Raw genomic sequence first — 13,565 nt, 5'->3', positions numbered from 1 at the left:
TGAAATAATCTGTCTGTAAAGAATTGTTGGAAGAATGACTTGTGTCATGCACAAAGTAGATGTCCTGACCGACTTGCCAAAACTATAGTTTGTTAACAAGAAATTTGTGGAGTGGTTGAAACACGAGTTTTAATGACTCCGACCTAAGTGTATGTAAACTTCCGACTTCAACTGTACAATGAATAAAGGAAATCCACTTTGAAAGTTCAGTTAAGCTTGTTGCTGCCATTCTTACGGTACAATGATTTGTTGAACAATTAAAACATTAAAAACATTATCAACAACATCGGTGAAGGGAATACTCACGTCACTGAACTGTTGTACAACAGAGTCCATCTTGAACTTGGGCGTGTCACAGTAGTTGATACTTGACCCCCTCGATTTCTCATAGCTGGCCTTGTAGACTTTCTGCAAAGGTAGTGATCAGAGGAGAAATGTTGAACAGAAAATAATGACACTAAAACTAGAGTTATATATCTCAAATACAAATCAAAGTTATTTGGCTTTCAATCGATGAACTTCTTCAAAAGGATCTTATATCCAAATATAAGGTTCTGTGAATAGCTACAGTAATTTTTAACACAAATTGATAGTGAGTGACTAGTAACTAAGTAGACTCATTAAAGTAGTGCTTGGGGTCATGTTACACCTCCAGTCGGTTAACTATAGTATACAGGCATCTACGTTGTCAGAATTATCCCTAGTAATATGATGATTAAGTTAAAGGGGGTTCTCCATTACTCACCGTTACCACTTAACTAGTGGGAATCTGCTGTTAAAACCGTTACCCTGTCTAACAAACTGCCAACTGTCTAGCTAAAAGTGTACTAATAAACACTCTACAAGCTCATTTGAATCACGAGTAGTGACTGTTGAGAACGGAGATGAAAGATAACTGTTGTAATCAGCTAGAACATGGGATGGGATACTGAATGGTTTTCTGTAACTAATGACTGCCTCTCATAGAAGAGACGTGATTGTTTAGCTTCCTGTAACTTCTGTCTATTTCAGTATGACACCTGTTTGGACCAATGGCTCAGTCTCCCCGACTTAGACACTTACGTCACTCACGATGGTGCCAGCGTATCTCAGCTGCCTGAGCAGAGGGTTGTCTGTGGCTGGGAGAACGTTGTAGTCAGCTACCGATTTGCTGTTCTCGTAATCCTTCTTGTATTTGATCTGAGGAGAGAAAAATGGGCACAAGTCAATACATGATGTGTTAATTTTAAGCGATTCATGGAAAGGTTCATACGATTACTCATCACCATAGCAGGTTTTGGATTGACATGTCAGCATGCGTTGGTATGTGAATGAAGCCACGGTGTGAAGAGTGTTTACATTTGATTGATAAGTGCTAAGAAACAGTGACTCCTTCACGAAAGCTAGAGTTTTGTTACTTCCTACGGCATAGTCTAAATGTCTTTCAACTACTGTCTGACAAGACAACTATTTGTCATTTATCTGAGTACGGAACATGTGTGGACACATCCTGATGTCTGCGTGACAAAAGAGTCATGGTTTTGACTGATGCTCTGATCAGACAAGGTCACAGGTCAACCCAGTGTGTCGATCTGCCTGCTGTCGCATCAGATGGATCTATAAAAATACACTCACTTACCCTGCTTCCTTTCTCTGAGAGAAGCAGTAGGTGGCTGTTTGGTTGGTTGATTAGCTAGTTGGTTTGATGTGTGTGTGTGTGTGTGTGTGTGTGTGTGTGTGTGTGTGTGTGTGTGTGTGTGTGTGTGTGTGTGTGTGTGTGTGTGTGTGTGTGTGTGTGTGTGTGTGTGTGTGTGTGTGTGTGTGTGTGTGTGTGTGTGTGTGTGTGTGTGTGTGTGTGTGTGTTTTTTGTGTGAGTGTCGTGTGTGTGTTCTCCTTTATGTTCCTCTGAGGGCTTATAGACTCACCGAGCTAGCAGCGTGACCAGCCTTCTTGTGCTGTTTGTATTCTGGCGTCTCGGTTTGCATAAAATTGATTTGGTCTTTTATGTCCTCATACGCAGCCGTGTACATTTTCTGAAATGAAAAAAGACAAATGGATTAAATATAGATATGAAATGTTTTATGATTTGATGAACACAATGTTATGTTACTATGCCAATAACTAATCATATGCTACACGATAGCGGGCTCTTACATTGCTAAGGTTGTCCATAGCTGCCCTGGCAACGGCCACCTCAATGTAGGGAGTCTCACACCAGTGGCCCTTGACGTTCTTGTTGTAGTCCTCATGGTATTTGAGCTGCAAGATAAAGGCAAGGAAAAGTCAGACATTGGGGTAATTTAGAATAAGAAGAACTGAAGCTTTGCCTCAATAACTACAATAAGAAGAATTAAAGCTTTGCGTCAATAACTACAGTAAGAAGAACTAAAGCTTTGCTTCAATAACTACAATAAGAATAATTAAAGCTTTGCCTCAATAACTACAATAAGAAGAATTAAAGCTTTGCTTCAATAACTACAGTAAGAAGAACTGAAGATTTGCCTCAATAACTACAGTAAGAAGAACTGAAGATTTGTCTCAATAACTACAGTAAGAAGAACTGAAGATTTGCCTCAATAACTACAGTAAGAAGAACTGAAGATTTGCCTCAATAACTACAGTAAGAAGAACTGAAGATTTGCCTCAATAACTACAGTAAGAAGAACTGAAGATTTGTCTCAATAACTACAGTAAGAAGAACTGAAGATTTGCCTCAATAACTACAGTAAGAAGAACTGAAGATTTGCCTCAATAACTACAGTAAGAAGAACTGAAGATTTGTCTCAATAACTACAGTAAGAAGAACTGAAGATTTGCCTCAATAACTACAGTAAGAAGAACTGAAGATTTGCCTCAATAACTACAGTAAGAAGAACTGAAGATTTGTCTCAATAACTACAGTAAGAAGAACTGAAGATTTGCCTCAATAACTACAGTAAGAAGAACTGAAGATTTGCCTCAATAACTACAGCACAAATATGGTATGAAACAGTCAAGAAAGACAACAAATATTATCAGTCAAAATGTTCCTTAAAAAATAATTCTAAACAAAATGATACGTTGCTCCCTTTCTGTGTCCAGAACAGGGCTGCTGCCCTCCAATAATATCATGGAGCTCCCTTTCTGTGTCCAGAACAGGGCTGCTGCCCTCCAGTAATATCATGGAGCAGGTGCCAGTTATCCCTTTCTGTCTCCCAGGGACAAGGACAGAAGGGCTGGGGACGGCAGGGCTGTGGACAGCATGGCTGGGGACGGCAGGGCTGAGGACGGCAGGGCTGGGGACAGTAGGGCTGGGGACGGCAGGGCTTGGAGAGGGACTTGGAGGGGTGTGAGACTTCACCCATGCCAAGCAGTTACTGACAGCAACCCTGCCCTCTCTGTCAGGACTCGATAGCTGAGGGCTATGATACATTTCAACATGATAATGTTGTCAAGGATGATGAGTGACTGATGGATACAATGACAGAGAAGCCATCGTCGATGAATGGTGATGTGTGTGTGTGTGTGTGTGTGTGTGTGTGTGTGTGTGTGTGTGTGTGTGTGTGTGTGTGTGTGTGTGTGTGTGTGTGTGTGTGTGTGTGTGTGTGTGTGTGTGTGTGTGTGTGTGTGTGTGTGTGTGTGTGTGTGTGTGTGTGTGTGTGTGTGTGTGTGTGTGTGTGTGTGTGTGTGTGTGTGTGTGTAGGGGCACTTACGTCACTGCGCTGTTCAAAATTTTTCTTGGCCAGCTCCATATCATTAGGGACAGCCAGAGATGTGTACTTTGCCGTTCGCTCAGCATGCCCCTTCTTGTACAGGATCTGCCGAGTAGGGTTGAAACAGAACAGAATGGTGAGATGAACAGATGGTTGAGATGAACAGAGTATTGAGATGAACAGAATGGTGACAGGAACTGAATGATGAGATGAACAGAGTAGGAGAGAAACAGAACAGAGTAGGAGAAAAACAGAACAGAGTAGGAGAAAAACAGAACAGAATGGTGAGATGGACCTCTAGTTTCATGGTTATTGGACACAGAGATAGGGGATTGGATAAATTGGATAAACAAATGAACTGGATCAGTGGAAACCTGAAGCTCACTTTAAAAAAAGAGCGAAAGCAGTGACCATTTTAATTGCATCCTATTCATCTGCTCAAAGGAACTGGTTCCTTATAGGACATCTGAGTAACAGAAAACTACAAGCTCAGAGAGAAAAAATAGAGGGTTTAAAAGATGGGTGGTTACTGTACTTTTCTGAAGTGTGATTGATGTAGGACGCCTTTCAGCAATGTGAGCAATTAATTGTTCTAAGTGAATTACAAAGAGAACCACCACACTCATGGCTCTGCCAACGGACTGACTGACTGACGCAGAGACTGTATTCTGGGAATATTGTTGTTTAGGAGGATATTTATGATTGACAACAGTTAGTCATAGTAAGAAATTAATGTTGTTAAGTCATAACTATCTTAATATCTGATACAACTGATCTAATAACACTGATAATAACTTGTTGTAATTACTAGTAAAAGTGTAGTTAAGTAAAGAATATAATACAATACAATACAATATATGTTTGAAGTTGCTGTACTCACATCACTGAGGACCTCCTGTGCCTTGGCCACCCTGCGCAGCTCTGGAGAATCGCTGTAAGGATAGCACATGGTCTTGTCCTCATCCCATTGCTCTGTGTACAGTTTCTGATCACACAGAAAAATAAAATGACAAGTTAGCTTGCCTTTTTAGCTACCAAGTTAGCTGCCTTTTTTTGAGTAAAATGTCATCTTAATTGAGTAATCTACATATAAAATATTGTTATAATCTCATACGACTGAGTAGGGTTCAGTATGACGATACCTTGCTGTAGTTGGCAGCGTTCTTCACAGCCAGGACAAGTTCCGGGGCATCAGGGGGCAGCAGGTATCTGTCCTTTGTCTCATCCCACTTTGCCCTGTACAGAACCTTGCTGATCAGCTCAGAGACATGCTTGACATGGGCGATCTCTCTAGCCTCCCCATCATACAAACTGGTACACCTGACCTTATTGCCCTCCATGCGGTACTTCACCTGGTAGGGGCAATGAGTCAAGTGTTAGAAAATAAAATAAAGTTGTTGTTTAAAAAAAACATGAAATTGACTGAGACTGAGATATATGATATCTATCAGAAAAGTGGACAGAATAGAAGAGAATGGAGGCCTCCATACCTCAGACAGCTGCTCCTGAGCCTTCTTGATCCTCATCATCTCAGGGGTGTCAGCCGTGATGGCATAGGGTTTCCCCTTAGCCTTGTCATAGGCATGACGGTACTTGTTCTGTTAGGGACACATAGGAACATCATAACATCATAATCAACCTCTGGTGAGCCAGAACAACAGAGGGGGGGGAAGCATTCACCTGGGTTGTGTTCATTATGCTATAAACTGATAAAAACTGATCGAAACAGAGAAGGTACTACTTGGACTTGTCCAATAAGAAACACAAACTTTCCCTTTCCGTTTCAAAAAGTTTTGCTACGTCTTGCCCTAATGAACATGACCTGGTTGACCTGGGCTTGCTTACGTAGGAGAACAAGTCCAGCATCTTCTGGCTGTGGGCCAAGTAAGGAGTCATGAACTTGGAGGTGTCCACCTTAACATTCTTCCTGACCACTCTCCTCGCAGGAACGCCAGGCTGGGAAATAGAAGAAAGGATGTTAGTTGCGTGACCGTTGTTCCTTAATGATAGGAAACCAGGCCAGAGGTATACATCCACTTCCAAACTTACAATCCACTTACAAAGGCTAGTGACACAATATAGAGAGAGATCAGAAACCAAATGGAATCCTGACTACTGTAACAATGGAAGAATAGTACTAGGTAGGTTTAATATAAATACATGGGTAAACAAGTGCTAGAACAGGCTGTGTATATAATAACATTTTTTAGCATCAAATTTTTTTTAGAATTACATTTTGACTATCATAAGACTCTTAAAAATGACACTTGTGTGTGAAAGCAACAACGGCTTAGGCTAATTCATGCTACTCTGCAACCAAGTGCACTTACGTGCAAGAATTCAATACAATGGTTAACAAAAAAAGGATAACCTTAAGTTACAAATGGTGTTTTTTCACCCTATCATGTGGGCCCAGTTGTTCAAAAGTTATCTATCTAGATTTCCCCTATAGGATAGGATTAACTGCATAGAAATCGAATGAATAGAACAGTCCCCATTGAAGTCAATTATTTGTCCATTCTATTCATTGTATTTCAATTAATTTAATCCTATCCAATAGGCAAAATCCAGATAGATAGCTTTTGAAAAACTGGGCCCATTACAGGGAATGATTAGAGAACTACAATGAGTACACCAAATACTAGGAACACCTTCCTAATATTGAGTTGGCTTGTAGGGACAGAGGATAGGACATATTATCAAGGGTACAGGAAAGTACAGGAACTGAGGGAAAGGGACTGAATGAAGGAAAGGAAATGAGAATGAATGAAGGAAGGAAAGGAGACTGAAAGAAAGGAAATGAAAGGAGACTGAATGAAACAAAGGAAATGAAAGGAAAGGAGACTGAAAGCAAATGAAAGGAAAGGAGACTGAATGAAGGAAAGGAGACTGATCCAAGGAAATGAAAGGAGTCTGAACCAAGGAAATTAAAGGAAAGGAGACTGAATGAAGGAAATTATAGGAGACTGAGCAAATTAAAGAAGGGACTGGCCATGAATGAGCCAGTGGACAAAAGCAGTGTTGGGCATAGCAAGACACACAGTTTCACAGTTGACCGACTGCATGCATCACTTAGCAACACCGGGCTATATGAGGGCTATTTCATCTATCATTCACTAGCCTTAGGGCCATCTGAGGACAATTAACATGAAGTCGTGATTTGTGAATTACCCAAACAATCGCCTTTTTGTTTGGGAACTCACTTTTGGAATGGCAAAAAAAAATATTCCTCGACTTGAGTAAATTGTGAATTATTGTTAAACAAGGGAGTTTGTTTAATAATCCACGGGGCCACAAACACATGGCTTTTTAATCAGTATCCTTTCTTGTAGAGTGCCTTTCCTTCGTTGGTGGAATAACCCTCATGGCATGCAAGTACCCAGCATGATGAACTGCTGGTGCTGTTTATTTCACTGTTGTCTTCTACCTGTTGAGTTACCGCTGCTGCCCGAGATGTGGTCTGGTGAGAGGTGGTCGAAGTCACCGTCTCCTCAAAATACTATAAATATAGGAACAATTTGCAGGTTTCAAAATCGCCATTACAAGTAAAAGGAAGACATACTGTATCACAAATGTTTTGCATTGAGTTTTTCTCCCAGCTCTGTTGCAATAATACCCTGATCTCTGGCCAGTGGTGGAACAAGTACCCAGTTGTCACACTTCAGTAAAAGTAAAAATACCTAAATAGAAAATGACTCAAGTAAAAGTTAAAGTCAACCAGTAAAACACTACTTGAGTAAAAGTCTAAAAGTCTAAATTATTTCAAATTCCTCAGACCAGGGATGTTATTTTGATTCGTGAGTGAGTTGGACTATTTTTTTGTTGTCCTGATATGACATTAAAAATGTAACGAGTACTTTGGGTGTCAAGGAAAATGTAGGGAGTAAAAAGTACAACATTTTATTTAGGAATGTAGTGAATTAAAAGTAAAAGTAGTCAAAAATATGAATAGTTAAGTAAAGTACAAAAAACTACTTAAGTAGTATTTTCAAATATTTTTTACATAAGTACATCACACCACTGTCACTGACACAGTCAGTTAGCCTTTTATACGGGAAACAACACTGACACAGTCAGTTAGCCTTTTATACGGGAAACAACACTGACACAGTAGGTTAGCCTTTTATACGGGAAACAACACTGACACAGTCAGTTAGCCTTTTATACGGGAAACAACGCTGACACAGTCAGTTAGCCTTTTATACGGGAAACAACACTGACACAGTCAGTTAGCCTTTTATACGGGAAACAACACTGACACAGTCAGTTAGCCTTTCATACGGGAAACAACGCTGACACAGTCAGTTAGCCTTTTATACGGGAAACAACACTGACACAGTCAGTTAGCCTTTTATACGGGAAACAACACTGACACAGTCAGTTAGCCTTTTATACGGGAAACAACACTGACAAACAGTAATAATTATACTGACTTAATACTCATCTGAACTGTTGCCACAATTATCTGGTTATAGTAGCTAAGTAAATTATCTGGTTATAGTAGCTAAGTCAATTATCTGGTTATAGTAGCTAAGTCAATTATCTGGTTATTTTATTTTATTTTGTAAATATTTTTTTTAACCTTTATTTAACCAGGCAAGTCAGTTAAGAACACATTCTTATTTTCAATGATGGCCTGGGAACAGTGGGTTAACTGCCTGTTCAGGGGCAGAACGACAGATTTGTACCTTGTCAGCTCGGGGTAGTAGCTAAGTCAATTATCTGGTTATAGTAGCTAAGTCAATTATCTGGTTATAGTAGCTAAGTCAATTATCTGGTTATAGTAGCTAAGTCAATTATCTGGTTATAGTAGCTAAGTCAATTATCTGGTTATAGTAGCTAAGTCAATTATCTAGTTATAGTAGCTAAGTCAATTATCTGGTTATAGTAGCTAAGTCAATTATCTGGTTATAGTAGCTAAGTCAATTATCTGGTTATAGTAGCTAAGTCAATTATCTGGTTATAGTAGCTAAGTCAATTATCTGGTTATAGTAGCTAAGTCAATTATCTGGTTATAGTAGCTAAGTCAATTATCTGGTTATAGTAGCTAAGTCAATTATCTGGTTATAGTAGCTAAAAGTCAATTATCTGGTTATAGTAGCTAAGTCAATTATCTGGTTATAGTAGCTAAGTCAATTATCTGGTTATAGTAGCTAAGTCAATTATCTGGTTATAGTAGCTAAGTCAATTATCTGGTTATAGTAGCTAAGTCAATTATCTGGTTATTATAGTAGCTAAGTCAATTATCTGGTTATAGTAGCTAAGTCAATTATCTGGTTATAGTAGCTAAGTCAATTATCTGGTTATAGTAGCTAAGTCAATTATCTGGTTATAGTAGCTAAGTCAATTATCTGGTTATAGTAGCTAAGTCAATTATCTGGTTATAGTAGCTAAGTCAATTATCTGGTTATAGTAGCTAAGTCAATTATCTGGTTATAGTAGCTAAGTCAATTATCTGGTTATAGTAGCTAAGTCAAATATCTGGTTATAGTAGCTAAGTCAATTATCTGGTTATAGTAGCTAAGTCAATTATCTGGTTATAGTAGCTAAGTCAAATATCTGGTTATAGTAGCTAAGTCAATTATCTGGTTATAGTAGCTAAGTCAAATATCTGGTTATAGTAGCTAAGTCAAATATTCTGCACTAACGTCTAACGTTCAGCTACAGTCTTTGATAATTACCAGAAGTATATAGTAATTACATTCACTATAATGTAATAAAAAGTCCCATGTATCCCAGATCTCACCAGTGACTTTAAAGGTTTCCTTTTGGAGCCTGGAATATGCTGTGATTACTGAACAGTGTAATGAAGCCCCTATTCCAGGGGGAAAGAGGAGCAGGAGCCTATAATAGCAACTGACTGACTGACTCCCTGTCTGCCTGACTGCCTGCCTTCTGCATCTGCCTGACAGAGCCCTCTGACCAGACCTGGGTTCAAATACTACTTGAAATCATTTGTAATAATTTAGCTGGTCTTGTCTGGCACAATTGGAAACAATTGAACAGTTGCAAAATGGCAAACTCTGGCATTTTTCAAAAATGATGTGAAAGATTAGAATGTGAAAGCTAGTATTTGAAGTGAACCCAGGTCTGACCAACAGAACCCTCTGACAACCATCCCTGGGAACATAGACACCCTCACAAGACCTCACTGGCTATTTATGTTGGTTATTACATTTACAAGTCCATTGTTCTTGTTATAAATAGCCGTTATGAATGTGAATATCAACAAAATAGATAAAACTCTTTTAATATTTAGAGATTATACTAATAAATATCCTACAATCAGTTTCAATCGGAGCAGCATACTGTACTAAACTAAAATAATTCCAAACATATTCCTTGTATAGCCTGTGTCTAACTTTAACTAGGATTAAATTGTAGCCAGTGACCTGTGAGTTGAGAGTGACAGTACCTTGAACTCTAACAGTCATCTCAAACATCTCAAATGCAACATCTGTTTGTGCTATCTTGCAGGGAGTTGGATCAGGTTAAGATTCTCCTACTGCTACAGAGCTGCTACAGAGCCTAGATCTGTGTTCCTCCTCTAGCTAGGTGCAGGTTGGCTGTCGGTTTCTCAAGACTTGTATCTACCTCCTAAGCACATTCTAAATTGAAGTTAGCAGACCCTGGGCTACTGGTGATACTGCCATGTGATTTAAAACAGGCAGCACAACCCTTCTCACCATCCTCCCGCTCCCTCCCTCCCTGCCTCCCTGTCTGCCATAGATGTCCACAGCTAAATTTGTATCTCCAGTGCTGTGCTGTCCAGAGAGTTTTTAACAGCCACAGCTCAGAGCTTAGAGACAATATTTCTCACACTGGGAAAACAATATACTGTGAAATGTTCTCAAATTTGATTAACGTCAAGAGAGAAAAGTAGCATAAGACTGTTAAGCTGAGTACCAGTCTCTTTATCTAACATTCCACTTCTTGCCACTCCTCGTCTTTGTCACATGACATGGAGTACAGGGAGAGGATTAGCTAAAGAGACTGGTACCCAGGCTATAAAACCATATATTACTTTCTTGAGGAAGTGCTTTTGTTAAATGCTGAATATTAAATACTTACCATCCATATTAATAACCACTTACTAACCATAATGAAATATCAACAAGCAATTATACAAAAACAAAAACATGGGGGGATTCCCCTATAAATTATCAACAAAATAAAGTTTAGATGAATACGAGGCTAACTTTTAGACAAATACGAGCATAACTTAAATCCTATTTCACCAGGAAATAAAATATTACATTATTAGTCTTCTACTTTCAAGCTCTGGCACAGAGTGGACCATCACAAAGAAATAAGAATGAAAATACTTCCTTAAAAACTTGGATAGACTATGTGGATTATGGTGATACTACACAATGGCCAGAACTGCCAGCTAAACGGCTCAAAATATATTTTATTGCACATTCTTACAGAAAGGCACAGTATTATCTCACGGATACTATCTACAGTATCTAACAAAAAACTTTGGTCACTTCCAACAAAATGGCGGCTCCCCAAGCTTGCAGGTCTTCCATCAATCCATCATTCTCATGAATGGAACATCACAACATTACTACACCTTTTACACCAATGGTGTAAGAAATTTTCTAGATTAAGAATCTTCCATTGAGGCATCTGCGGTGCAGTGTAACCTAATGTGAATTTACAGTATTTGCAGGAATGTCAGCAATGTCTTCACACTGGCTGTTGTGTAACAACTAGACCTATTACATCAGTGTGCTCCTACCATCAAAGCCCATAGCTGTCTGGGAGTCTTAAGGATAATGTGGTTGGTCAGGTAAAGTGTACTTATACTACATGTATCAACTACCAAGTTGAAGGTGCAATATTCAGAAACTGCTCTGCCATTTCCTGGTTTCTAAATTTCGAATAGCTCGCCTAATTTCAGTTTATCTGACAAAACAAGCAGTCTTTAAGTAGAGTATCTTTGTAACATCGAAACTGCTGTGAAATATGTTTTCAATAACCACAAATATTTTATGTTCAGCTGTTTGAAGCTGGTGTTCAAAACCGAAAGTAAAGGACATAAAAATGAAGCTTAAGAATGGGAAACATAGAGATAGCGCATATAGAACAGATCTACTGCTTCTTAGACCTGCTTTCAATGAGAATGACATATCTGTAGCTCACATTTCTATGTAGGTCTGGTTGCCCAAAAAGTTATGTAGCTTTAACGGAGAAGTTTTCCCATTTTGAACTTTGCACTGCTTAAAACCGTTTTTTATCTATATCTATATTTTAGTTTCAAAATCAAATAATTTCTGGGTAACAATTAAGTGCCTTACTGTGATTGATTTAACTTTAAAAAAAGGTGAAAATATATATATATAATTCCTAGCAAAGAGACATTTCTCAAGCAAGAATTGCGCTAGGACTGTCTGGGAGTGGTCTGAGTGGGGAGGGGAAACTGAACATTTATTGGCAGAGAGGTTAAGAATGGACATTATTATTGATTATTTAACTAATTTACCGCCTGTTGATGTCACCAGGTATCAACAGGCGATAAACTTTATCCCACCAAAGCAGACAGAAATTTCAGGCGGTATTTTCAAACAGCTTTTACACTAAAGGGGCACTATCATAATTTAAACAATTTCACAGTATTATTCCAACCTCATTCTGTGAACATGTGTATATATATATATATATATATATATATATATATATCATTTTTGACTGCGCTGGGCCTTTAATTGCAATGGTCCTTGTAAACAAAATGGTGTGATTGCTTTTTATGCTCATGACTGGGCTTTAAAATGTCCAGGAAAAGAGGAAAGTGGCAGGGGTTTTGATTTTAATGGGTGGTCTGATTTACAGTTCTCTGGTCTGTACCGTGTTGGCCAGGGCCATGTCTCTAGCTAGCTAGCATATAAGGAGATGGGTGTTCTACTGAAACAGGATCTAACCCTCCTCACAGCTCAGAGATGCCTGGCCTCCTGAATTGCTGACTGGGGTGGAATCAAAAGTAAGTTTACTATTCATAGGGACTGAGTAAAGCTGGCCACTGAATCTGCAGACCCACCAGTACAGGGGCCAGAGAAGCCCAGTGGAGCCATATACCTCTGACATAGAGGGTTTGGAACAGGGTCGAGGTGCCAATTCCATGACAATCAGGTCAGGTCAGGAAGTAAGTAAACTGACATTCTGATTCCATTTCCATTTTTTCCTTGACTGATTTGGAATAGAATTGACCCCAAGACCAGTTTGGAGGGCCCACAAGGCCTAACCCCGCACCCCTCTGATTCAAAGAGGTTGGGTTAAATGCAGAAGACAACTATGGTATGTTGTGTCGATCTTGTGAGAAAATATTTACTTACCTCTTCCTCGAAAATCTCCTCTTCCTCAAACTCGTCCTCAAATTCTTCATTCTCATCCATGATGATGCAGTTTTAGGGGTTGTCTACCTGAAACACACAACAATCATTTGATTTCTCAATGAAGCACCTCCCAGTAAACTATGGTACACAATGTGTCTTTACATATTAAGGACAACATTAGCATAAATATTTTAAGAATCTGCCTTGCAGTGGCTTTTTAAGCCAAACCACTAAAGTCAAAGACAGAATATGGACAAAACCCTCTAACAAAGCCTGTCACACAAAGTGTGTAACATGATATTCTGATATTTCTTAATCTCTTGTTTCTTCTTCTTCTTTTGTCATTGTTTTGTTTTGGGATTATTTGTGTATTAACACTGCTGGAGCTAGAAACCAAGCATTTCGCTGCACCTGCTTTAACATCTGCTAATCTGTGTATGCAACAAATAAACTTTGATTTGATTGCAACATGTACACACAATAATGCCAGAATGCCAACCAATGCAACATGCTGTACCCCAGTTAAGATTCCTGTAGTATTTCCAGTGACCTTAGAGTA

At 39.0% G+C, this 13,565-nt stretch overlaps 1 protein-coding gene across 7 annotated transcripts in view; it reads right to left on the bottom strand.

Annotated features, from left to right (window-relative positions):
* Nucleotides 1-13,088, bottom strand: part of LOC124047886 (nebulin-like) — a 99,847-nt gene extending 86,759 nt beyond the window's left edge. For 3 of the 7 annotated variants that reach the window (XM_046368246.1, XM_046368238.1, XM_046368223.1), the window contains exons 1-11: nt 13,007-13,088; nt 7,099-7,170; nt 5,517-5,627; nt 5,162-5,269; nt 4,814-5,023; nt 4,552-4,656; nt 3,672-3,776; nt 2,134-2,238; nt 1,905-2,012; nt 1,063-1,179; nt 307-408 (exon numbers count right to left, since the gene is read on the bottom strand). In XM_046368246.1, coding sequence (XP_046224202.1) covers nt 307-408; nt 1,063-1,179; nt 1,905-2,012; nt 2,134-2,238; nt 3,672-3,776; nt 4,552-4,656; nt 4,814-5,023; nt 5,162-5,269; nt 5,517-5,627; nt 7,099-7,170; nt 13,007-13,066 — 1,203 coding nt within the window. In that variant the 5' untranslated portion in view covers nt 13,067-13,088. The remainder of the gene's footprint in view (nt 1-306; nt 409-1,062; nt 1,180-1,904; nt 2,013-2,133; nt 2,239-3,671; nt 3,777-4,551; nt 4,657-4,813; nt 5,024-5,161; nt 5,270-5,516; nt 5,628-7,098; nt 7,171-13,006) is intronic. The other 4 variants (XM_046368256.1, XM_046368263.1, XM_046368215.1 and 1 more) reach the window with 3 other exon arrangements.
* Between the last annotated feature and the right edge of the window lie 477 nt (nt 13,089-13,565).

The sequence above is a fragment of the Oncorhynchus gorbuscha genome, linkage group LG01 (genome assembly GCF_021184085.1).
Source record: "Oncorhynchus gorbuscha isolate QuinsamMale2020 ecotype Even-year linkage group LG01, OgorEven_v1.0, whole genome shotgun sequence".
Classification (NCBI taxonomy): Eukaryota; Metazoa; Chordata; class Actinopteri; order Salmoniformes; family Salmonidae; genus Oncorhynchus; species Oncorhynchus gorbuscha.
Note: the sequence above shows the minus strand (reverse complement) of the source record. Positions and strands in the feature narration are given on the sequence as shown.